The sequence below is a fragment of the Phalacrocorax carbo genome, chromosome 12 (assembly GCF_963921805.1).
Source record: "Phalacrocorax carbo chromosome 12, bPhaCar2.1, whole genome shotgun sequence".
Taxonomy (NCBI): Eukaryota; Metazoa; Chordata; class Aves; order Suliformes; family Phalacrocoracidae; genus Phalacrocorax; species Phalacrocorax carbo.
The window spans coordinates 11,961,455-11,988,483 of record NC_087524.1 but is presented as its reverse complement, the minus strand read 5'-3'; the positions used below and the strand labels follow the sequence as shown (position 1 = coordinate 11,988,483).

The window sequence follows — 27,029 nt, the reverse complement described above, 5'->3', positions numbered from 1 at the left end:
ACCTCAACATGCGTACAGTGTCACTGTGTACACAGTCTTTTTCAGTTCAGCTGCAAACCTCCGTCCTCCATGGCATTTCAATATGCAGTATTCAGCCCTCTTTGAATGGAGTTACAGAGTCTGCATCTTATGCCTCTGTCCTTTTTCCTGCCCTTATGCCACTATCTACATGTCATCAGAACAAGAATTTGTATGACTACTCATGAATCAGAACAGGGGACCGATCACACACAAAGATAATTTAAATTAATTTGAAGTGTCAGGTGCTGCAGGAAGTGGTGGGTCACCCATGAGGCACTTACTACTTCTAGAACACACACTACACAAACTTGTTAACACTCAACATCTTTTCAGATAGCTTTTCAATAGCAGGTTTTGGCAGTTTAGAGACTATCCTCATCCATGAGGTTTTCTAGCGTAAGTGAAATAATTCTTATCGATTGTTATCATTGAAACATGAGCATTGCTTACTGTGGAGTTCTCAAAGCCAGAAGATGCCATCCACTTCATTCAATATAGCTCAGCCTTACCACCAATCCTTCTGGTAAGTGTCATGAGTGTGGGTCTGGGGCCTTTCTATGGGGTCTTTGTGTGGTTTTGTTTTAGGGTTTTTTTGGACAAGATCAAGAGCAGCTAGGATTAATTTTTAAATATCCAGAATTCTCCTTAGTTCATTCTTGGAGTAGCCGTTTGATCATGCTATATAGATGGTACTTTGACCAAAAAAAAAAGGATGAAATCTCAAGTTCCAAGAATAAAACTTTAAGTAGCAACTGGCACCAATGACTAAATTGTAATACTGCAGCTGCTTTAACTTAAGTAACAATAAGGAGCATGTAATTACCTGTTCCCTGCAGTAACTTCAACACAGGTGTAAAAAGCTGGTTCGCACTCGAAGTTATTCATCACAATGCCATGATAGCCATTTAGAACATGCTGGTTTATGCCCTTTCGACGGAAGTGCTCCAAAACTTTATTTATGCTGTCTATACCATTCAGAATGGCCTGTTAAAATAAAACTCATTATTGAGTTGTTATATATTAACTGCAACTAAAAGATGTAGAACTAATATCCATTTTACCTCTAACTTGAACTCTGTGAAAATCATAACCCTCTTTTTCACCAAGTTCCTGCACACTAACCTACAGCTCCAACGGGACATACCTAATACATATATTTCAGTCTGCCACTTTTCAGGGTCTTTGCTTTAAAAAAGCACAAAGATATAAGAAATTTTAGAAGTACTCCATTTCTCCCTGGTCTCCTTACCTCTCCTCAGTTACCTTGACCTTACGTAACTGATTTCCAAGTACTTTTAGAGCTATAAATATTTGAAAAGTTCCACTTACAAATATAATTTGTCCATCTTAATTATGACAGTAAGATCATAACCAAAAGAAGTAACTGTCATATCTTTCAGATACTACTCTGACTTGTCCTTTAAGAATGAGAGACGCTTCCACAAGGAATTCTCAAATACAAGGTATCTTACCTTTCCTGTTGCTGCCCTGAGAAGCTGCTGTTTCTTTTCTAAATCCTCCCGCTTTGCGGCAAGAGCTTGTTGTTCTGCATTCTCTTCCCTCCATAGATAACTACAGAACAAAAATAATTCAAGTATTTGAAGTGTAAATGAAGTCTGAATATTTTTTTTATTATTCCCGAAGACTGCTAATCTAACAGGGAGGCGAAGTGCAGGAGTTCATACATGGCTGTATTGAAAAAACATACCTACATGCCATATTAACAACTACACAGTTGGGGTCCTTCACATTAAGTGAGATTCAGACATATTTCAATTAATTACTAACTTTCTTTCGCTCTGTAGTTCATCCTTTTTATTTTTCACTTCATAGTATTTTCTGTCCAGTTCTTCAACACGAGCCTTCACTTCATTAAGATCCTGGTCCAGTTTCTAACACAAAGAACAGAACAGCATGGAACTACAGCTGTGTTCAAAAGTCATTCAGTACTAAATCACTAAAAATTCAGAAACAATTCCTACAAGCATTTTAACCAATTTACAAATTGCAAAAGCACTAGGAATAAATACATCTTTTTAAGGAAGCAGTAACCAGGTACAGTTATCAAGTAGACTGCAAGGCAGGTACTGAGTTGAACTGTGCATCTGGGTATTACAGTGAAATGGCTCACTGTAAGTCACAGTAAGAAACTGAATCAAAACAGTAACTACCATGTTTGCTATACACAATGATGCTCTGAAACAACATCTGTTATAAGAACATACATACTAGTCTTGTGTACCACACCGTACTACTATTAGTCAAAAATCTTAGCCAGCTCTCCAACAGTACTGACCAGGCTAACTTTGCAAGCTTTCTGTCATGTTCACCCAAGACACCTCCCCTTTCGGCAGCAAGAAAAGCTATACAACTCTTAGAATAAGCATAAATCAACCTTCCTTAAGGAGGAGAAAACCAAGACATGTTTATAAAAGGAACCAAAGGCCACCTCAAATTTAATCTCTTGAATTCTACAGAATTCCTATTGAGCAGTACAATACAAACAGTCAGTGGTAAATACCATTTCTTTCATTCACCAACTCAAGAGAATCATTACTTGGCTAAGGTGGGCCCCATCCAAAAAGAATTTTAGTAGAACCCCATTGTCTTTGTACAACTACATTCCTACATTTTTTCAGGCTGATCCTTGATTTCGGCAGATGTATTACACGAAGACCAAGAACAGCATCTATCAGCACATGCAGGGTAGCAGCATTGCCACTGGATGCTCTCCCACTTTACATGCAGGGATTTTCATTCCTGTAGCTCCTAGCAGGAGTGATGTTTTTGGATTGTACTGCTGTATGTATAGTGCAAGATCTGTTTCTGAATGCAAATTAAAATCTAAAAGTTATGCAGATAATACTGTGATAATACTAACATAGATAAGAATGCAACTTCTAACCAGCTGCAAATGTGGTGCAAAGGTGCAGTATTTGCAGCACAGTTTAAAAGATCATCTGTTTAGGGAAAACAGAGTGAAAACAACCAAGGCAGAACTCTATATAAATGCAACAAATTGTTATATGAAATAGCCATGTTCAACACAGACAAGAACAAGGTAAATTTAAGTCTCTTCCTGAAAACTCAGGCCAAACACTTTGGGGAAAATACAAGAAAACCAACATATAGAGTGAAGGTAGATGCAGTGTTAAGGGGAGTTTTGAGTTTATCTGCAGACGTTTTCAACAATACATTTTAAGAGACCACACCCAACCAGAAAGTCTCATCTTCCTTATAAATAGACACTGAAGTCTAATAGTCCAAGATTAACTGGGTGTTTAAGCCTACTCTCAAGAATATGGCAAAATAAGCCGAAAACTTACACTGTACTGCTCCAAATTTTTCTCCTTGTTTGCCTCTGTATCCTCTAAATCCTTGTGTATAGCTGCAATCTGCCGCTTCTTGTCATTGATAGCTTGATCTAAAGACTTCAGTTCTTTCTTTATCCACTTATCCCTTTCTTCTTTGGAAGTAAACTGGCTTCCTCGACCTTGTTTTGCGTAAAGATCTGTTCTTTCCTGCGTAGCCTGTGCAAGTCTATTTTGAGAAGGGAAAGACATGCTGTATTATAAAGAAATTTTGAACTTAAGAGCAAGCATTAAGAATTACCATAAGAAATTTCAAAAATCTCAAACCAGGCTAAAATTTAAGCACCAGATCAGTAACAAAAAGATCATGTTATAAACAATAAAATCACCCAGAAGACTTCACAAAACAAGAATTCAACAATAGCCCCCAAGAGTGGTTAAGCTTAAAAATTCCACCAAATGTTCCACCCAACAATAAAGGAGGCTTTTTACAGACCATCTGTAAGTCCAAATAACTACTGCATTCTCTTGCAACAACAAGAGTTAATTGCACATATGGACAGCAATGACAGTATCTTGGGGCTGTTGTGGTTTTTTTTTTATTTTATTTTTCATTAAAATGCTTTGACACACCCCCCAATTGTAGAATGCCACAGACCTAGCAATTCCCCTCTCTTCTTTTTCTTTTACACTGTTGAATTTTGGCTCCGTTTCTGCTAATTCTTTCTGCTTCTCCTCGATTTTCTCAAGAAGCTTTTGCCTCTCTTTTAACAGTCTTTTCTGAAAGTCAAACAAAGTAGTATTTATAGTTAGATAATATCAGGAACTGCATTATTAGATAAATACACACTTCAAGAATAATTTAAGATTGCAATATGCCATTGCTTATCTGATACGACACTGTTTCAACACTTAACAGAAGTTAATTCAGTTCCAATCAGGACAGTAAAGAGGGATGAAATGAAGCATTCAGAAGAAGCTAAACTATGCAAGCAAGGAAGATCTGTATGGGCCAAATAACCAAGTTCAAATTAGTGCTACAAACAAAACCCTCCTTCCCAATACTTGGAGCAATTAAGATCAAGAGAATTATAGGTGCTTGATTTTGGAACATGCAGGATGATAAAGGATCATAACACAGGAGTCTGTGTTTATATCCCCTAAAAGCACACTAAAGACATCACAAAAAACTAAGATACTTGTCCAGCAAACCTTAGAAAATAAAAGGCCGCAGCCTAAAAAACAGAACTTCAACATGCAGGTATGCTACCTTGTGCCAATGACATTTTAAGACTTCACTGTTACATACCCTCTGTTCACTATTGCCAGCTAATTCATCCTGCAGGTCTTTAGCCTTCAGCTCTAATTTAGTCCTCTGTTTAATCTGCTCCTGTCTTTCAGCACTGAGTTGTTCTTTCTCTTCTTTCATTGCTGAAATCTTTGTCTTCAGTTCTCGAACTTGCCGTTCTATTTCCTATGCAAATTTAAGAATGTAGCATCTTAAACACTGCATGAACATTTCAGTATCTGTCAAAACTCAAGATTATTATATAGATCAATATACACTAGAAGTGTGAAAAACTACTCCTTTTCCAAATGGAATGAAAGCATAAAATAGAAATGAAAATGGTTTTAGAGATTTCCCCCTTCCTTCCCTACCCCTCTAAAAAACCACCCACAAAGCAAAACACACTGCTGGAGAGCCCTTCTTAAAACTATTTTTACCTCCATTTTATCTCTAGCATCTTGCTGTGCATCTCTCAGCTGCCTGGATTTCTCTCCACTTGTCTCTCGTTTGGCAGAAAGCTGTACAGAAATATCACCAATAGCTTAGTAGCAAGATTCTGTTTTAGTAGTAGTTCCATAAAGAAATAATTTGTTAAATTAGTGAAGAATATTGACAGGATTCTACACAGGAATGTAAGGAGATGTTGGCAAAAAGTAAATCAACAGATGATGTTATATTTTTGTATTACCCAAGATATTTTACCTCATCAAGCTTAGCTCGGGTCTCATTAAGCTCCTGATTATAAATGGTGTATTCTAATGCTCTCCTCATTTTATCCCATTTCTGGTACTGGGCCAGCTCTTCTTTCTCCTCCTCTAGGGTATGCAGTCGCTCTTCAATATATTTCAACAACTCATTGATCTTCTCTCGTTTGCCCTCTTTAGAAGAGATGACAAGACTGAAGTTCAGTTAAACACGAACACATTCCCACACCTTTAAAGCTACTTAATCTCCTCCAGTGATTAACTATTTGTCATCAGTTATGAAATGTGAAAAGGAGAACCGATGTCCAGAAGTTCCCCAAAAAACCATCCTAACAGCAGAACTGTTGATACTAATTTTGGAAGGCAACACAAGCACACACTCTCTTGGCTCACACATGTAAAATAATTTCAGATTATGCTACATAAACTTTCCTGTTTGCAGAGCAGTAGGTATCCTGTTCTTTTGATCACTGCCAGCTGACATCATTCGTGGTTTTGAGCAGTACAGATACTCCTATTAGCCTAGCTAAAAAGTTTTATTACTAAAAGCACACAGGAAGTCACTTATTAAACCTTGAGATATTTAAAATTCAAGAAGGAAACATGACATGCTCTGTACTATTTAACATATCACAAATAAAAATCTATCTAGCAGTTAGCTTCACTGAAGCAACCATTAAAGATTTAGAGTTAATGCAATTACTGTGGCACAAAGTATTGATTTCTTAAACTGTTTTTACCTGTTTCTTTCATTAGCGAAATACTCTCCTCTTTACGTTCATCATACACTCTGGTACCAGCTACTTCTCTTAGTAACTTCAGTCTTTGAGAGTCAGGAGCTGTGGCCATCTGGTTGATCTGAAAATTCAAGATCTATGATTTGAATAGCCTGCTCTGGATACATGGCTAACCACAACAGATCAAAGATTGCATTTTTTTTTTTTGCTGTGCCTGCTTGCCTGAGGTTTTGGCAGGAAGATTCACATACCTCATATATACCATACTGCTTTCCTTTTGAGACAGTTACTTTAGGTTGGCAAGTATTCTGCTTGTAAAGAATTTTGCTGGTTTTCAGATGCTACTAGTTATTGCTAAAACTCAAAATACTGGTATTACGTTGTGCTAGTTTTGGCTGAGAAGGGGTTAATTCTCCTCACTGTGGGGGTCGGCTACCTTTCCAGCTTCCCGCGCTCTGCCGCGTGGCGGGGGGGGGCTGGGAGGGGCAGGGCCATGGTGGGGGCGGCTGACCCCGACTGGCCAATGGCACGTCCATGCCATACCATGTGACACCATGACCAGTATATTGAGGGGGGGCAGTTGCAGCGGGGGGGTGGCGCGGCGCCCGGCTGCGGCGCGTGCGGTTTGTTTCGGCGGTTCGTTCCCCCTCTCCCCTCCCTTCCCCCTCCCCCGGGGCTTTGTGCCTCTCGTTGTTCTCCTTTACATTGCATTTCTACTGTTGTTTCTTTTAATTTTAATTATTAAACTGTTCTTATCCCAACCCACGAGCGTTACCCTCCTGATTCTCTCCCCCATCTACCGGTGGGGAGTGAGCGAGCGGCTGTGTGGGGCTGAGCTGCCGCTAAACCACGACAGTCTTTTTGGCGCCCAACGTGGGGCTCAAGGGTTGGAGATAACAACAGCTGCTGGTCACAGCACCATGTTGTCCTTTTTGCAGTTGGTGTTAAAAATCGGTGTTGGTTTGTTGAGTCTGCTGTGTTCTGCTGTGATTGGTAAGGTTTTGCCTACAAGATTTGTTATACAAACACTCGTTTTCAGCTTTATCTGGTATTTGGGGTTTTTGCTGAAACCGTTACTGTACTTCGGATACCACCTTGTTGAGGCAATTAGCAATTATATCTCCTCCTCTGAGAGATTTTATATGGAGGAAATACAGAATAATACCTTTGCAACTTTGTTCTATGATGTCTGTGCCTTTGTTACAGCAACGTTTTTGTATCTTGAACATCCTTGGGTGGTTAAGGTGCACTTATTGTTAGTTTTTGGGCATGTTGTTTTGGTTTTGACTAAGCAACTTAAGAATATCACCCAGAAATCTGCCCCGAGGCTTGATAGTTACGAGTGGCAGGGCATGTGGGACAGCATGGGCAAATACCTAGGGCAGTGGGCACCCCCGGTGTTTTGGAGTTTCACCCCCGAACAAGTGCAGAATCCTAAAAAACTAGTAGAATATTCGGAGAAAGTATGTTGTTACGCTGGGAACTCCAGAGAGACACAGATAACTGCAACATGCTGGGGTCTGGCCCATGCATACCGAGCCCTGCTCAGCAGCATTCAGTGCCCCCAGGGGGAAGAGAATGTCTCTGGATTGAAATGCAAAGTGACTGGCGCTGTAGACAATCCAGCCCTGACGACAGGCACTGCAGCCACTCAGACCCCCACAACAAGTACCGGAGCTAGCTCAGAAAATAAACCCATACCAGTATCAGTTGCCCCCATACACAAGACGAAATATTGGAAGCGGACATCAACTCGTTTAGAACGGGATGATGAAGAACCAGGGCCATCGCGGGGAGAGGAGGGAGAAGTAATAAATGAAATAGAGACCACCCGATCCCTGTCCTTAAGCGAGTTGCGAGATATGCGAAAAGATTATAGCCGTCGTTCAGGTGAGCACATTGTCACCTGGCTGCTCCGATGCTGGGATAATGGGGCCAGTAGCCTGGAACTAGAGGGAAAAGAAGCCAAACAATTGGGATCCCTTTCTGGGGAAGGGGGTGTTGACAAAGCAATTGGAAAAAAACCACAAGCCCTCAGCCTCTGGAGGCGACTCCTGTCTGGAGTGAAGGAAAGGTATCCCTTTAAAGAAGATGTTACATATCGCCCAGGAAAATGGACAACTATGGAGAAAGGCATCCAGTATCTAAGGGAATTAGCTGTGTTTGAGGGGATTTATGGTGATCTGGACGATCAACGGTCATCCAGAGATCCAGATGAAGCAGAGTGCACACGACCCACGTGGCAGAAGTTTGTACGGAGCGCACCATCTTCGCATGCAAACTCATTGGCAGTGATGTCCTGGAAAGATGACGAGACACCAACGGTGGCAGAGGTGATAGATAGGCTCCGGGATTACGACACAAATATCTCTTCCTCGCTTGTCTCTGCTGTGGAGAAACTATCCCAAGAGGTCCAGCAACTCAAAGAAGATCTGTCCTACTCCCCACCTCGACAGAGCAGTGTCTCAGCTGTTAGGAATAAGCGTCCTTTGGCTCAAAGAAGGGGATACACACCACAGGCCACCCTATGGTTCTACCTGCGTGACCACGGAGAGGACATGATGAGGTGGGATGGCAAGCCTACTTTGACCCTACAGGCACGAGTACATGAACTGCAAGGAAGAACAGTCACTCAGGGAGGCTCTTCCAGGAAAGCTGCTGCTCCAGTTTCCAGCAAGCAAGTCCCCAGACAGAGGAGTAAAAGCACAGATTTTATTTCTAAGTGTAATAGAGGGACTCCTGATTCACATTTGCAGGAAGTGAGTTGTGACTGCCATGATCAGGACTAGAGGGGCCCTGCCTCCAGCTGGGTGGAGGAAAGGGATAACCGGGCTTACTGGACTGTGTGGATCCGATGGCCTGGCACGTCCGACCCACAGGAGTATAAAGCTTTAGTGGACACTGGCGCACAGTGCACCTTAATGCCATCAAACTATATAGGGGCAGAACCCATCAGCATTGCTGGAGTGACAGGGGGATCCCAAGAGCTAACTGTATTGGAGGCCGAAGTGAGCCTAACTGGCAATGAGTGGCAGAAGCACCCCATTGTGACTGGCCCAGAGGCTCCGTGCATCCTTGGCATAGACTACCTCAGGCTAGGGTATTTCAAGGACCCAAAAGGTTACAAGTGGGCTTTTGGTGTAGCTGCCTTGGAGACGGAGGAAACTGAACAGCTGTCTACCTTGCCCGGTCTCTCAAAGGACCCTTCTGTGGTGGGGTTGCTGAAGGTCAAAGAACAACAGGTGCCAATCGCCACCACAACAGTGCACCGGCGGCAATATCGCACCAACAGAGACCCTCTGATCCCCATCCATAAACTCATTCACCAACTGAGGAGCCAAGGAGTCATCAGTAAGACCCACTACCCTTTAACAGTCCCATATGGCCAGTCCGGAAGTCTAATGGAGAGTGGAGACTAACAGTAGACTAACGTGGCCTGAATGAAGTCACTCCACCGTTGAGTGCTGCTGTGCCAGACATGCTAGAACTTCAATACGAACTGGAGTCAAAGGCGGCCAAGTGGTATGCCACAATTGATATTGCTAATGCATTCTTCTCAATCCCTCTAGCAGCAGAGTGCAGGCCACAGTTTGCTTTCACATGGAGGGGCGTCCAGCACACCTGGAATCGACTGCCCCAGGGGTGGAAACACAGCCCTACCATTTGCCATGGACTGATTCAGACTGTACTGGAACAGGGAGAAGCTCCAGAACACCTTCAATACGTTGATGACATCATTGTGTGGGGCAACACAGCGGAAGAAGTTTTTGAGAAAGGAGAGAAAATAGTCCAAATCCTTCTGAAAGCTGGTTTTGCCATAAAACAAAGTAAGGTGAAGGGACCTGCACGAGAAATCCAGTTCTTGGGAATAAAATGGCAAGATGGTCGTCGTCAGATTCCAATGGATGTGATCAACAAAATAGCAGCCATGTCTCCACCAACTAGCAAAAAGGAAACACAAGCTTTCTTGGGCGTTGTGGGTTTTTGGAGAATGCATATTCCAAATTACAGTCTGACCGTAAGCCCTCTCTATCAAGTGACCTGGAAAAAGAATGATTTCAAATGGGGCCCTGAGCAACGACAAGCCTTTGAACAGATTAAACGAGAAATAGTCCATGCAGTAGCTCTTGGGCCAGTCCGGGCAGGGCAAGATGTAAAAAATGTGCTCTACACTGCAGCTGGGGAGAATGGCCCTACCTGGAGCCTCTGGCAGAAAGCACCAGGGGAGACCCGGGGTCGACCCCTAGGGTTTTGGAGTCGGGGATACAGAGGGTCCGAAGCCTGCTATACTCCAACTGAAAAAGAGATATTGGCAGCATATGAAGGGGTTCGAACTGCTTCAGAAGTGGTTGGTACTGAAACACAGTTGCTCCTGGCAGCCCGACTGCCAGTGCTGGGCTGGATGTTCAAAGGAAACATCCCCTCTACACACCATGCAACTGATGCTACGTGGAGTAAATGGGTTGCACTGATCACCCAGCGGGCTCGAGTAGGAAGCCCCAGTCGCCCAGGAATCTTGGAAGTGATTATGGACTGGCCAGAAGGCAAAGATTTTGGATTATCACCAGAAAAGGAGGTGACACGTGCTGAAGAAGCCCCACTGTATAACAAACTGCCAGAAGATGAGAAGCAATATGCCCTGTTCACTGATGGGTCCTGTCGCCTTGTGGGAAAGCACCGGAGATGGAAGGCTGCTGTATGGAGTCCTACACGACAAGTAGCAGAAACTGCTGAAGGAGAAGGTGAATCGAGCCAGTTTGCAGAAGTAAAGGCCATCATCCAGCTGGCCTTAGACATCACTGAACGGGAAAAGTGGCCAGTGCTCTATCTCTATACTGACTCCTGGATGGTGGCAAATGCCTTGTGGGGGTGGCTGCAGCAATGGAAGCAAAGCAACTGGCAGCGCAGAGGCAAACCCATCTGGGCTGCCGCACTGTGGCAAGATATTGCTGCCCGGGTAGAGAACCTGGTTGTAAAGGTACGGCATGTGGATGCTCACGTCCCCAAGAGTCGGGCCACTGAAGAATATCGAAACAACCAGCAGGTAGATCAGGCTGCCAAGATTGAAGTGGCTGAGGTGGATCTGGACTGGCAACATAGGGTGAACTATTTCTAGCTCGGTGGGCCCGTGACACCTCAGGCCATCAAGGGAGAGATGCAACATACAGGTGGGCTCGTGATCGAGGGGTGGACTTGACCATGGATATTATTGCACAGGTTATCCACGAATGTGACACATGCGCTGCAATCAAGCAAGCAAAGCGGGTAAAGCCTCTGTGGTATGGGGGACGATGGCTGAAATATAAATATGGGGAGGCCTGGCAAATTGACTATATCACACTCCCACAGACCCGCCAAGGCAAGCGCCATGTGCTTACAATGGTAGAAACAACGACTGGCTGGCTGGAAACATATCCTGTCCCCCACGCCACTGCCCGGAACACTATCCTGGGCCTTGAGAAACAAGTCCTGTGGCGACATGGCACCCCAGAGAGAATTGAGTCAGACAACGGGACTCATTTCCGAAATAACCTCATAGACACCTGGGCCAAAGAGCATGGCATTGAGTGGGTGTATCACATCCCCTATCACGCACCAGCCTCTGGGAAAATTGAACGGTACAATGGACTGTTAAAAACTACACTGAGAGCAATGGGGGGTGGAACATTCAAGCACTGGGATACACATTTAGCAAAAGCCACGTGGTTAGTCAACACGAGGGGAATCTGCCAACCGAGCTGGCCCTGCCCAGTCAGAAATCCTACATACTGTGGAAGGGGATAGAGTCCCTGTAGTACACGCAAAAAGTATGCTGGGCAAAACAGTGTGGGTTCTTCCTGCCCCAGGCAAAGGCAAACCCATTCGTGGGACTGCTTTTGCTTGAGGACCTGGGTGCACTTGGTGGGTGATGCGGGAAGATGGAGAAATCCGATGTGTGCCTCAAGGGGATTTGATTTTGGGTGAAAACAGTCAATGAACTGAATGACACAATGTGAACTGCTATATAATACTGTGCGTCACCTCTGTGTTCTATCAATGATATCAGAGTACGAGCCTCCCAACCCATGGAAGATCAACTATGAAAAAAGCCATGCAGCAGTGATGGAACGATGACTGACTTGGTATGCAGCAACCCAACGCCACACACCATCTCTCCCACCCGGAAAGACTGATACAACAGATGGAGCCCAGAGTCATGGACTGGGTGAACTCAGTGGACATTTTAATGGACATTTTACAGGGAAGGTCCATGAACTAAGGGAATGATGTCTGTATGTTATGTTAAAGGATGGGAAGGGGAGGGGTGGTGGTTGGTATGGTTGTATTGCATCATATGGGACCTGGGCACGGTGTAAATGGTATGGAATAAGGGGTGGAGAATGTGCTGGTTTTGGCTGAGAAGGGGTTAATTCTCCTCACTGTGGGGGTCGGCTACCTTTCCAGCTTCCCGCGCTCTGCCGCATGGTGGGGGGGGCTGGGAGGGGCAGGGCCATGGTGGGGACGGCTGACCCTGACTGGCCAATGGCAGGTTCATTCCATACCATGTGACACCATGACCAATATATTGAGGGGGGGCAGTGGCAGCGCGGAGGCGGCGTGGCGTCGGGTTGGCGGGCGGCGAGCGGCTGCGGCGCGGGCGGTTTGTTCCGGCGGTTCGTTCCCCCTCTCCCCTCCCTTCCCCCCTCCCCCGGGGCTTTGTGCCTCTCGTTGTTCTCCTTTACATTGCATTTCTACTGTTGTTTCTTTTAATTTTAATTATTAAACTGTTCTTATCCCAACCCACAAGCGTTACCCTTCTGATTATCTCCCCCATCTACCGGTGAGGGAGTGAGCGAGCGACTGTGTGGGGCTGAGCTGCCGCTAAACCACAACATACGTAAACAGAAGAAATCATTGCCCATTCAAAATTACATTTAGAGAAACTCAAGCTTGGGCTTTTAAGTCCTGGTGCTAAACCAAATGGTTTAAATGGCTCCATAAGACCACACCAAAATGTAGGGGTTGTAACACTTGGAATAATTCAGGTCATGACACATTCATTAATCCAACATTAAATCAGACAATTAAACCCAACATAAAACTTACTTTCCTTGAGTAGAACTTCAGTGTTTGCATCCTTTTATAAGAAGGTAACTCTTTCTAATTTGTATATTAAAACCAGTAGGTGTATTTTGGCTAAGAGTCACATGCACCAATCCCCACCAGAACACAAATGACCTTCCAGCTGAAGTTGTTTCTTCCCAATAAATGCATTCAGCTATATAGGAAAAATTATCCTAGTGAACATCTGGGAGACTGTACTGCTGCACCAGCATTTCTGCCATCAAATGCTCCTCAAGTCTCCTGCATTCCCCTTTTAAGTATACCCTTCAGTAACCCTTTGGAGCTGACAATTATCGGTCTCTCCATGCTGTCCCACCTTGTGAGCCATTACAAGTAATCTGTCCTTTGTCTCCAGATCTGGGCATCCTTCAAAAGCTCGGGTAATCAGCTTGGGTCTTGAAGACCAGTTAATAGAGGCCATTCTGTGAGCTCCTTCCCTGCCGTGTGTTCCACTTCTGGTGCTTCCAAGTGTTTCTATTAATCCTCCATTGACAGTATTTTTAGCCTCTTAAAATTCTCTACAATTACTTTATTGCCTCATCTTAAGGCCCAGAAACCTATGAATTTACCCTGAAATAGTCACAGGAATTAAGTTTGCATGCAGAGAAGCACACGATTGCAAAGATTACCACGAGAAAACCTTTTCTAAATGCCAACATAACAGACAAACTTTTTTTCTTAAAATCCACATAAACTACTAAAACAGCAATATTTGCAAAAGCAGCATCTACAAGAACTGTTGCAAAGTAAAATGGATTTATACTTCTGCAATAATTGAACTAAATTTGGCATCCAGGAAACATGATACTCTTGATAGTGATTTCTTCCACTTTGTGAAAAAGAATCTTACCTTTCCTTGTTTGACAATATAGTAGGGATTACTGCGAGAAAATCCAGCACTTTCAAGAAGATTCATTACATCATTTTTCCTGAAATGTTATTGTGAATTTATTAAAAACACTTCCAGTAAAAGTGACAGCTGTAAAAGTAGCAAAACTATACATCACATACTACAATCACTGTCTGCAATACATGCTCTATTTGAAATGAGAGGATAAAAATGGAAAATATCTGAAATACTACAGCACTGGAAAAAGAGATTAAGAAAGAAGCACCTTGAAGCAAAGAGGAGGCAAACACAGATAAAGATATCACAAGAAGATAGGAAACAATCTAGTCTGGTAACTCTTCTATTTAAAAAAAGCCCTGAAAGAATTATATAAGCAGTTAAACATCACATTAACGAACAGATTAAACTGTAAATTCTAACTCTGCTGGGCAATTGCACAAGGACTGATGTCCTTACTGTCAAACTACCAGTGCTCAGTAACACACAACTAAATTAGTATTGTTCACGGAACTCATGACAATTAATTTATTTCAGGCTAGAGATACAAGTGTTTGGTGTGAACTAGAGAATTTTACATAAATGCTACTAGTCTCATTCAGCTAAGGAAAAGAAGTACCTACGTCACCATTTTCTTGTCTAAGAAATATTGGTCCTTCTTGGCTCCAATGACTCTGCGAAGGGAGACTTCCTCTTTATCAATCTTAAGAAAACAAAACCCAGTAAATTTAACCGCTTGCAGTAGGTGTGTATAACTAATCCAGAATGTTTATGGCACATTTTACCAGAACTGACTCAAAAGTAATTACTGTACTGAAGGCTTCTATAATACTGAGATACTAGAGTCTGAAGTGATCATCTATCACTGAAGTAGTGTGTTCAACTTACCGGTAACCTGTTGTCCGAATTGTCGAAAATGATTTCCACGAACGCTGAAATAACACGAGGACCCGTACCTTCCTAAAAAAGGAGATATTTTGGTTAGATAATTCCTACCTCAGAAGGATTTTGAGCTCATTCGTCTCCCAATTTCCCTGACAATCCCACTTCCCCTTTCCTTCCAAGGATCTGAGAGCCAAGAGCATCTATGTAAGACACAGTACACGTATTTTTATGTCTGAAAATCTTGGATACACATTCACCAATGGCCATTATCAGCATAATGTATTACTTTGTAATAAATTCCCTTTTGCCAAAGGGAAACGAAGAACATTTAAAGATGCTTCAAAATAATTGGTTTAAGATCTCTACAGCCCACCAATGTACCATTTTTGTAGTAATGTTGAAATGCATTAGCTTATTCTTTCGTTTTCTTGCTATACACCTTTACTTACGTGCAACAAAGCCAGTCTCTGCTCTGGGCGAAGATGACTAAACTCATCACTGAGAACAAACTGAATTGCTGTAATAAAATAGTAAAGAAACAAAAGACTTATTCTTTCCTTTATGGACATATGTAGCAGTTCCTTTAACTCAAAACATACTGTTTTAATGTTGTGTAGCATAGTCATGCCACTGCTAGTATCTTACAATGGTTTCTTCATTGAAAACCTTAATCTGCTGGATTTTCATCACTCAGCCTGCTGTACGCTAGAATTTCTCTGAAGCCTCATTGTCACCACCACCTTACAAGTTCACTGCATAAGCATTAACAGTGCTGCACAAGTAGGAATTAATGAGCTTTCCTCTACAAATACATAGCACACAGGCTATGTTAAAAATATTGCTAAAATACTTAACACATGGCAATTTTTAATTACTACCATCACAGAGGCCACTAACACCTCCGACTAGCACCTGTGCTCCTCCACTGATGCTCCCACCCCACAAAAATCTCCCTCATAACCATATGTTAAAAAGTTATATAAGGTGTGCCATACTGCTACGGAATCAACTGCAAATTTAGCCACTGAGAATGTCTGAAGTAACTGCAGATATCACAGTCAGATTTCAAGGTGGGTGACTTTTAGAATCAGTTACCTCCTTTTTTGCCATTTAAAAATCTTAGAAGGCCCTTAGTAAGAAAAGCCAAATAATGGGGAAAAACCTGAAGGTAAGTATTAAACAAGTGCATTGAGATCTGCCTTTCATCATTGTCAAGTAATGACCAATCTGCCACTCCTTGTTGAGAAGGAACATTTGGTAAACCAACTTCTGGCAAAAACAAACCTGGTATCACCAGCATCCCCATGCTATTAATATAAGAAATCCAGGCTTACCATAAAAAAAGTTGCTTTTTCCAGACCCATTTCTTCCCACTGAAAATTAAAAAACAAAGTATAACCTCCAGTTGACATGAGTTAACATTGCAAAGTACATTAAATTTTACATATAAATATTCAGGAACAGAACCTAAATATAACACAGCCAAACAAAATCTCAAGGGAATGAAGCAAACTTCATAGGTGGTTCACTTAGTCATTGTCTGAGAACAAGAGGAGTCCTTTCCCCACTCAAACATATTGCAATGACTTACAAGCTCCAACACCATTCCACAATGAGAATAAGGGTTCAACCAATCCTATTTATTCCCATCCTTTTCTTTTAAACACTGATCTCCTGCTGGGATAAAGCTTTAGCTCCCACTGAAGTAACATTGCATAATAGGACATGCTATTCAAGTCATACACATGTTTTTTCCAACTCAGAATAAATCCTGGCTACTAAGTTTTTATATCCTAAATTGATTGCTTTCTGTTGGGTCAGCAGTCTCAAAGATGCTGCACAATCACTAAAATCAATGCAAATGAAAAGGCAAGACCAGGCATCCATGAGCAAAAATAGGAAGAGGCATGAGAATGGTGGACAAGACGCTGTTATATTAAGTGTTACTTGTAACACCTTTGAAAATTGTATTATACTTTTGGACAGTCCACATTCCAGAAATTCATTCCTCCAAAGCTAGAGGACAATGTTGTTCTCCGCAGCAGTTTATAGCAGCTAGTGTGCTTATCAAAACTGATCACACTTGCATTCTCCCCTCCCCCTCCCCCCCCCCAAAAAAAAAAAAAAAAAAAAAGAGAACCCCATACAAGTTCTCTGCTGTTGTTTCTACTAGGACAGCCTTTAAAGGGGGTCTGGCTGATACAGAAATCAGCACATATGAAGGAGTTTACAGACCTTGCTCAATTTCTGAAGTCTCGGACATCCTATTAGCACAGTAAAATTGAATGCTAGCATTACTTTGCTCTAAGTGGAATACACCTTGTCACATACTACAGACAACTGTATAGAAGTTTCCAAAACAGAAAAATATAGTCATCACCACTGACAGAGTATAATATAGTCATCCACTGACAGAGTACTGGAACAGGCTGCCCAGGGAGGTTGTGGAGTCTCCTTTCCCAGAGACATTAAAACGCCGCCTGGACGCAGTCCTGTGCTCCCTGCTCTAAGTGTACATGCTCAAGCATGAGATGATCTCCAGAGGTCCCTTCCAAACCCTACCATTCTGTGATTCTGTGAAATGTAGGGAGAACATCAAAAACTATAAAGGACTTCAACATGAACATCATCTGAAATAACAGTGCAACTCTAGTTAGCATTAAAAGTATCAGAACTTACCAATGACATTGTGTTTTGAGCTGAATGGGTCCACAATGGTTTGGTCCCTGTAGCTTCGAAAGCCCTGAATGATTACCTAGTAAGAAGAGTGAGTTATTTTAACAAAGTTCTCTCTGTCCTTGAGCAGTTTTTGAACTGTAAGATTTTACAGAATATTTTCATCAATTATAATACATTGATTTCCCCCACCCTTCCCACACACATTTCAACCTTCCAGCTCAAGATCAGCCACTTACTTCATAAAACTTGCCCTCACCTAAGCATCACTTTTTTTTCTCCCCATCACAAGAGATGCTGGTACTTATCTAGGCCAAAGCACAGTGAACAAGAGTTCTGAGACTTGTTACAAACTACAGAAAAATATGAATTTGCATCAAATATTACACACAGGAAACGCCAATACAGCAAGCACTTATCCTAGTAGGGACATATTGATATTTTACTTTTATAATGCAATCCACATAGAGCATAAGAATTCTATTTGCAAATTCTCCAAGTAGAGCAATTACAGACTGCAAAAACTATACCAGACTCTACCTATTTTGCATGCAATACAATTACTGTGCAACCTAAAGGTAAAAGTAAAAAAGCAAGCTATCTCTGTTCTAATGAATTCACTTCCTAACTAGACAAATACAAAACTACACAATTACCTTCAGGAGCCACACAGCAAACAGTCATCTAGGAGCAGCATGTCAAATTTCAACTATGCCACTTCTGTAGGGATTTCAGGTTTGCCAGGCCAAGTAACATACAATGTACAGAGTGACAATATCCCAGTAGTTCAGTGGTTCTGCACAGCAGCAAAACTGATCCAGCTTCCAGCATGCATATTCTAGCATTAAGCAACCTTTTTCAAGTATCAAAGCTGTGCTGAAAGACTATACAGCAGCTTTACTCTGCTCAGTGAGATATCAGAAAGACAGCAGCCACTAAAAAGTTCTAATGTTTCCAGATCTTTCAGCAAGAACACTCATAAATGGACTAGAGTTGACATTTAATCATTACATCCTTCACCAAGCTCTTTCCCAACAGAAGCAAGATACTAAAATAATACTATCAAACTAAGAATTACTTGTTAGGAAGACACCTAAACAGCTTACAAGTTATTTCTCAATACTACTATTGCTTAAGTTGAGAATGTGTAATTATTTAGGCTTTGTTTTCTTTGTAACATCTATGGGCCCATCACCCTTTTCTACTTTTCTGAATCACAGAATGGTAGGGGTTAGAAGGGACCTCTGGAGATCATCTCATCCAACCCCCCTGCTTGAGCACGTACACCTATAGCAGGGGTGCACAGGACCACATCCAGGCACGGTTTAGTATCTCCAGGGAAGGAGACTCCACAACCTCTCTGGGCAGCCTGTCCCACTGCTCTGTCACCCTCAAAGTAAAGAGGTTTTCCCTCATATTCAGGTAGAATTCCCTTGTGTTCCAACTTGTGCCTATTGGCCCTTGTCCTGTCATTGGGCACCACTGAAAAAGAGTCTGGCCCCACCCTCTTGACACTCACCCTTTAGATATTTAGAAATTTATATTGATAAGACCACCCCTCAGTCTTCTCTTCTCCAGGCTAAACAAACCCAGCCTCTCAGCCTTTCCTCATAAGGGAGGTGCTCCAGTCCCCTGATCATCTTCATAGCCCTCCACTGGACTCTCTCCAGTAGTTCCCTGTCTTTCTTGAACTGGGGGGCCCAGAACTGGATGCAGTACTCCAAATGTGGTCTTACTAGGGTGGAGTAGAGGGGGACAATAACCTCCCTCGACCTGCTGGCCACACTCCTTTTTATGCACCCCAGGAAACCATTGGCCTTCTTGGCCACAAGGGTATGGTGCTGGCTCAGGGTCAACTTGCTGCCCACCAGCACTCCCAGGTCCTTCTCAGCAGAGCCACCTTCCACCAAGTCAACCCCCAACATGTACCAGTGAATGGGGTTGTTCCTCCCCAGGGGCAGGACCTTGCACTTGCTTTTGTTGAATTTCATGAGGTTCCCCTGGGCCCAGCTCTCCAGCCTGCCCAGCCCTCGCTGGATGGCAGCACAGCCTTCTGGTGTATCAGCCGCTCCTCCCAGCTGGGTATCATCAGCACTTGCTCAGGTTAGGCTTTGTCCCTTCATCCAGGTTATTGATGACTGTTGAACAGGACTGGACCCAGCACAGACCCCTGGGGAACACCGCTAGTGACAGGCCTCCCACCAGACTCTGCCCCGTTGATCACAACCCTCTGAGCTCTGCCATTCAGCCAGTTCTCAATTCACCTCACTGTCTTCTCATCTAACCCACACTTCCTAAGCTTACCTATGAGGATGTCATGGGACAGTGTCAAAAGCCTTGCTGAAGTTGAGGTAAACAACATCCACTGCTCTAACTTCATCCACCCAGCCAGTCATGCCATCACAGAAGGCCATCAGGTCAGTCAAGCATGATCTCCCCTTGGTGAATCCATGTTGACTACTTCTGATAACCTTCTTATCCTCTACATGCCTGGAGATGACCTCCAGAATGAGCTGTTCCATCACCTTTCCAGGGATGGAGGTGAGGCTGACTGGCCTATAGTTTCCTGGGTCCTCCTTCTTGCCCTTTTTGAAGGCTGGAGTGACACTACCCTCCAGCCCTTGGGCACCTCTCCTGTCCTCCACAACCTTTCAAAGGTGATTGAGAGCGGCTTAGCAACAGCATCCACCAGCTCCCTCAGCACTCATGGGTGCATCCCATCAGGGCCCATGGATTTGCAAGGATCCAGTTTGCCTAGGTGATCCCTGACCCAATCCTCCTCAACCAAGGGGAAATCCGCCTTTCTCCAGATTTTCTCCCTCACCTCTGGGGGCTGGGATGCCTGACCAGCCTTAGCAGTAAAGACCAAAGCAAAGGCGGCATTCAGTAACTCTGCCTTCTCTGCATCCTGTGTCACCAGGGTACCCACCTCATTCAGCAACAGGCCCAGTTTCCCCAGTCTTCCTTTTACTGCTGATGCATTTGAAGAAGCCCTTCTTGTCTTCCTTGACACCCCTAGCCAGACTTAGTTCCAAGTGGGCCTTGGTCTTCCTCATTGCATCTCTGCATACCCTGACAACATTCCTGTATTCCTCCCAACTGGCCAGTCCCTTTTGCCACATACTGTAAACCTCCTTCTTCCATTTGACTTTTTCTAGAAGTTCTTTGCTCATCCATGTGGGTCTCCTGGCTCCTTTGCTTGACTTCTTCCTTATAGGGATGCACTGATCCTGAGCCTGAAGGAAATGGTCCTTGAATACTGACCAGCCCTCTCAGACCCTCCTGCCTTGTAGAGCCTTAGCCCATGGGATTCCTCCAAGCAGGTCTTTGAAGAGGCCAAAGTTGGCCCTCTTGAAGTCCAGGGTTGTAATCCTACTTGTTGCCCTGCTTCTACTATGCAGGATCCTGAATTCCACCACCTCGTGGTCACTGCAGCCAAGGCTACCCCCAACTCTCACATCCTCAGCAAGCCCTTCCTTGTTCATTAGTATAAGGTCCAGCAGCACATCTCACCTCATTGGCTCCTCCACCACCTGTATCAAAAAGTTATCCTCAGTGCTCTGCAGGAGCCTCCTGGATCATGCACGCCTCACTGTGTTGCTTTTCCAGCAAATATCAAATATGGGTTGAAGTCCCCCATGAGAACCAGGGCCTGCAATTGTGAAGCTGCTTCCAGATGCCTGTAGAAGGCCTCATCAACTTCCTCATCAGGTGGCCTGTAGCAAATGCCCACAGCAGTGTCACCCATATTTGCCTGCCCCTTAGTTTTTACCCATAACCTCTCAAGTTGTTCTTCCCCCACCCCTGGGCAGAGCTCATTGCATTCCAGTTGCTCCCTCACATAAAGAGGAACTCCCCCACCTCCCCTTGCTGGCCTGTCTTTCCTAAAAAGCCTGCAGCCATCCATGACAGCATTCCAGTCATGCGAGCTATCTCACCATGTCTCTGTGACTGCAATGGCCCTCCTGTTTATTCCCCATGCTGTGGGCACTGACGTACCTGCGTTTCAGGGAGGTAACTGAGCATGCAGGTTTCCCTGGAGGGGTACATGAGGACCCCCTGTAGCCATGCACGCCCTTGAGGTAATTGGTCTTCTGATTACCATCTCATGAGGCAGCTAAGGCACCTTTGTCACTGCTCTGGTTGGCCAGGCTTATTTCCCCCCTTGATGTGATGGCATTAGCATCAACACTTTGGCCCCCACCAGCCAAATCATTCAGTTTAAAGCCCGCTTCACCAAGCTGGCCAGACCTGCTGCCAAAGATTCCTTTGCCCCTTCTAGACAGGTGGACTCCATCCCTCCCTAACAGGGACATCATCCCTTCTCTCACACCTTCAAGCATTTAAAGTAGCCCATGTTCCAGAAGATGAGCATAATAGTTGGTATCTGAGGAGCACATACAAAGCTTCAGCAAAAAGCCTAGTAGTATTGCAAACATTAAAAAGCCTTTTCCCCCTACTAAAAAAGCCTAAACTAACTGTACACCTGAGCAACTCAAGAAACAATTACCTTCTACTACCACATTCATATTCTGTAATATTCTGGTAGTATCCCGTATAAATGGCAGGGAAAAAAAAACCCTGTCCATAAAATTTACTAGACAAAAGACTGGGAGAAGAAAGTGCCCTGATTTATTCATGTCAAGTTTGATCTTAAGTCTTTCTCCCACTATGTGACAGCCATTATCAAGGATTATCACAGAAAACTCCACATACCACCTGTTTCTACTAATGGATTAAAAGCATCTCACTAATACTGAATGAAAATGCCATGCCAGACAGCAAATCAAGCTCTTTAGTTTACAAAAATTGAAATAAAACTTAAAGACATTAACTTTTAGTCAGATCAGAATCATTCTCTTCCCAGGCACTACATCATCTTTGTCAAACCCTCTTTGCAAAATTATTTCATTACTGGAATCTGAAGCTAAGAATATGGGTAGGCAGAAAATCACAAATCCTTGACCATCAAACATCACATCTAAGTAACAGCAGCTATTTTGGACAAGGAATAGTCTGCCACTTCCTCCAATACTTTGCCTATCGAAACCTTTTTTGAACTGCAGCTGTCTGTGCTCCCTCTGGCTCAGGCAAGATACAGTTCTCATTAAGTACCTGCACTGTATTCTCACCTAAATCCAAAGCAACTGTATTGGAAGTAATTAAGGATATCAGAATACAACGGACAAAACCACAGAAAGCAAGTTTAAGACAACGTATTAACGGAAGTCACTGTAGCTGTGAACACAGACACCCCCCCCACCTCCCCTAAAAAGCCAGTCTGCCTCATCTGCCAGATGGAGACTTTTGCAGTAATAGCAAGCTCTGCCTAAGCACCAACGGCTTTCAAAAGAAAAACAGAAACAGCAAATCTTACTCAGGTTTTGCCACCAACTTTAGGCCACAGCAACTACATTCACTCATTCTGATTTTGAAAAAGAAATTTAAAGAAAAACACCACCAAAACAACGTTTGGCAAACAATACTGCTTCCCAATTCACCAGATTTCAAGAAAATGAAAACGTTCAAAAAAATTTAGTCTCTAGTATTTTTAAAGTTTACCTGTAATAGTCTAAAAACATACAGATTGGAATAATTAATTTAATTTATTCTCATAAGAATCTGAAAGCCTCTACAAACAGATAAAAGCAACCGATCATTATTTCTTGGATATTGCTACAGAATCACAAACTTTTACCACCCACATACTCAGGCACCACAAGAGTATAATACAGGCAGACTTTGAACACCATTTTTCCACACACACTCTCAAAGGTTTTTTCCTAGATGGCTTCTCACTTCATCCATCCTACATATTCTAAAACGTCAGAACTTCTTTATCTTCTTGTATAGCCTCAGATTAAAACCTAAATAATTTTCATCTTCAAACTCCATGAATGATTCCTGGGAAGGAACAAAATAAGAGATACTGGTGGAACCAAATTTACCCTCGTGTTTTATTCTCGTGTTCACACCTTGTTATGCTCTCTTCTATAGCTCCTTACAGTATTAGTTATTGACCATGTAAATGCCTTTTTTTCCCCGATGAAACTCATGTCCCCTGTTCTGACTTCATTTGGACTTCTTACTCTTATTCTAGGTATCTTCACTACTGTTTACTCTTGTGCAATTCAGATCTGGAGAACAAAAATTCTTACTCAAAGACTTTAAAGCAATGTGTGCACCTACAATGGTAGAGTGAGTTACTAAAACACGATCAAAAGGCATTTGAAACACTCCCTAGTCAGCCAAAACAGTTGATGAAGACCCAATTTCTATGTAGAACATGCATTGTCAAACATGATAAAGTATTATTCCTAATAAAGATCCCATAGGGTGCCAGAAAGCCAGGTAAACTTTGAATCCACTGAGAAATCAGAATCCTAGTAGGCTTTGCATGAACATGCATAAGCAGTATACGAAAGCAGCTATAAAAATTGAACCATAACGTGCGATATACTGTGCAATACTACTACAGAAACATTCTACAGAAGTAACGTTAATGATCGCCTCAATCTTAAAAACTGTTTGAAAAGGTTCATACGAGGCCCTTTTTAACTGAACAATCAGCTGTAGATTACTTGTCAAGGATGAAGTATAACAGGTTAAATGGTCCACGCCCGGGGACCTAAAGCATCACCCCGATACAAACAGTAACTGTTTCTCCCGCGGGACGGGCAGACAGAACCAGCTTGAATTGAAACCCTAAATAACGTCATGTTTTCCCACTGAAACCACATGCAGATTAAAAAAAATAAAACAAACAATAAAAACTAGAGAACCCACAACTTTAACAGCTGAAGGACGACACCTGACAGCTAAGGAAAGCCCCTTCTTTGTCTACAAGACCTCCGGCCTCCGGTCGGCCGCCGCCGGGAGGGCCAGGCACCAGGGCTGCCCCGTCCGAAGGGCCCCCACAGAACCCACGAACGAGCCCCGGGTCCACGAGGGCCCCCCCAAGGCCACTTCATACCCGCAGTGAATGAAACCAGCCGCGGGAACCGGGTGAAGAAAGGACCCCAGTAGCTTGCCCGGCGGGCTGCTCCGTGGCTGGGCCGGGGACGCCCCCTCAGCAAGGGCCGCCATCTCCCAGCCCCGGGACAGCGGGGAGCCAAGCAAAGGCCTTCGGACCCGCCACCTGCCAGCGGGCCTCTTGCTGCGGGCCGGGCCCGGCCGCGCCGCTCGCACGGAGGCTGCAGCCCCCCGCGCCGGGGCTGGGCAGGGCAGATCGGGCCGGCCCAAACCGACCCAGCCGGGCCCGGGCCGCAGCCCGCAGGGCGGGCGGCTCGGACTCCACCGCCTTACCTGCTTGATGTACATGTCTGCGGAGGATGGGGGAGGCGCCCGCCCCGGTGCCCCCTGCCGTCGCTCGGCCCGCCCTCGCCGCCTCTCCCCGGCACGGGTGCTCGGCGCGACCCCCGGGTCCCGCCACCGGCGCTTGCCGCCCGCTCCGCCTCCCGAGGCCTCCCAGCCCAGCACCCCGCTCACCCCGCACGCAAACAAAATGGCGGCAGCACCACCCCCATCCCGGCCCGGCGCGAACCATTCCGCGCCCGGTGGAGGGGGAGGTGCGGAGCCGAGAACGCGCCCCCGCTGCGCCGGAGAAGGGGCATCGCAGGAGACCGTAGGCAGTCCCCTTTATTTCAGGTTGTAAAGCGCCTCACTGGCCTTTTGAAAGTGCTCTGGAGTGGAGAAGGTGGATGACAGTGCCGCCCCTCGCTGCAGGAGTCCCTCCGGGGAGTTGGGGAAAGTGGTTTCTCCCCCTGAGGGGCGGGTTGGGCGCCAAAGGCAAGTGTGAGCCGCGAAAGTGGCGGGGCGGGAGCGGGCGCGGTGCCGCGCGTCGGCAGGGGGCGCGAGGCCGGGGCCGGGCCCGCGGCGCGCGAGGCGGCGGGAGTTTGGCCTAGAGGAGAAAACACGGTGTACGCCGTGCCCTGCCCTCCCGAGGCCGAGGGGCAGTAAAAGTGCTCGCCCTGAACGCGAAATAAAACCTTGATCTTAAATACTGCCTTTTATTCGATGAGCTAAAAAATTTAAAAATAGTTTAAAACAAAAAAAAAAGAAAAGAAAAAAGAGGATTTAGCGGTGTTCGGGGCCGCAGCTGGGCCCCAGCATGCCCCCCGCCTTTCACCCAGCCATCCCACCATGCCAGAGGCTCCCAGCTAGCCCCAGTGGCTGGGCTGGGCTGGGAGCATAGGGCCGCGAGCTGTGGATTTCAGTCCCTTCTCCAATGTTTAGCTTATTTACATCCCTTTTTGCTCTTTGTTCCCACTATGCCCACTCCAGTCCCCGCCGCGAGGCGACGGGAAGCCGCGCGGGACAGGGCTGAGCAGGGGCGAGGCTCTGTGGCGCGGGGCCCGGGCCTCGGTGTCCCCGAGAGCCGAGCTCTGCGCCCGCCGCAAGGAGCCCGGGCAAAGCCAAGTCGGTGCCCAGGGTGAGCTGAGTGACAGGAACGGTGCGAAATAGTCTCGGGAAACAGAAAGATTAGCTGGAGTCTGTGCCCACTCCTTTATCTCCCAGAGAGCCACTATCCAGCTGCCCAAAGGAGCTGTCAAACACATAAAATAAGCAAAAAGAAAGGAAGAGAAACATTAATTTCCTTCTAATCTCTTTCAGTTACAGTAATTTTAGGTGTTTCTGAGTCAACAGCAGGGGCACAACGTCTCAGAGAAAACACAATTTTTAATTTGACATTACTCCTTCAAACATGCAGTATAGCCAACATTTCTATACGTGTGATAGAATTCCTGTACTGATCCTCTTAACACGAATAAAACTTAGATTTAAACAGAATGGTCTAGTTCCTGCCTCTCCTAGAATAATACGTGGGTGAATTACCTTTCCTCCCTTAAAGGGAAAATCTCCCCAGTTCCAACCATTCTTAATTGCCATGTAAAGAAATGGTTTCACTAAAGGTCCATCAGGAGGCTATTGTAACAGATATCACCTGCACCTTTAAAAAAAGGGTTAGTTGTTTCCTCAGAAAACAGTGTGCTTAAAAAACTAAAGCATTTCATGATTGCTCCAGAAACAAATTCAGAATGAAAATTACCTGCCTGACTGTTCTGCATTTACTTTTAAATAGCTCAGTTTAATGGCACTTGGGAGAAAAAATATTCTCCATTTGCATGTTCAAAATCCTTTAATTTTAGGATTTTGGGGAATTTTAAATCCTTAAATGAGTTTCACAACATCTTTCTGGGATTGGTTTGTGTAATGGAATTTACTCTTTGCTTTTTCTGGGGCGAAGTGAATTACAGATGCCAGTACTTGGGGTCCCAGCTGTCTCGCCTGTGCAAGGGGACCCACTAGCAGGGAGAAGAGAGTTTAGGAAAGAAAGGGAAGTCAAATTTCCCACTGTTCCTTACCATACACTCAACCGATCCTATACCTGGTTAAAAGAATTATTTACATCCATTTTTGTGTTAATACTGGCAAGTAAATAAATTGCACAGATTT

The 27,029-nt window shown here is 44.4% G+C and overlaps 1 protein-coding gene across 1 annotated transcript in view; it reads right to left on the bottom strand.

The window, feature by feature from the left end:
- The window catches only part of SMC3 (structural maintenance of chromosomes 3), a 35,626-nt gene extending 10,542 nt beyond the window's left edge, over positions 1-25,084 (bottom strand). Inside the window, exons 1-16 of the mRNA XM_064464126.1 lie at positions 24,879-25,084; positions 17,577-17,652; positions 16,232-16,270; positions 15,347-15,414; positions 14,901-14,972; positions 14,636-14,715; positions 14,016-14,094; positions 6,065-6,182; positions 5,323-5,498; positions 5,058-5,138; positions 4,642-4,806; positions 3,991-4,112; positions 3,348-3,561; positions 1,810-1,913; positions 1,494-1,593; positions 845-1,005 (exon numbers count right to left, since the gene is read on the bottom strand). Coding sequence (XP_064320196.1) covers positions 845-1,005; positions 1,494-1,593; positions 1,810-1,913; positions 3,348-3,561; positions 3,991-4,112; positions 4,642-4,806; positions 5,058-5,138; positions 5,323-5,498; positions 6,065-6,182; positions 14,016-14,094; positions 14,636-14,715; positions 14,901-14,972; positions 15,347-15,414; positions 16,232-16,270; positions 17,577-17,652; positions 24,879-24,893 — 1,670 coding nt within the window. The 5' untranslated portion in view covers positions 24,894-25,084. The remainder of the gene's footprint in view (positions 1-844; positions 1,006-1,493; positions 1,594-1,809; positions 1,914-3,347; positions 3,562-3,990; positions 4,113-4,641; positions 4,807-5,057; positions 5,139-5,322; positions 5,499-6,064; positions 6,183-14,015; positions 14,095-14,635; positions 14,716-14,900; positions 14,973-15,346; positions 15,415-16,231; positions 16,271-17,576; positions 17,653-24,878) is intronic.
- Between the last annotated feature and the right edge of the window lie 1,945 nt (positions 25,085-27,029).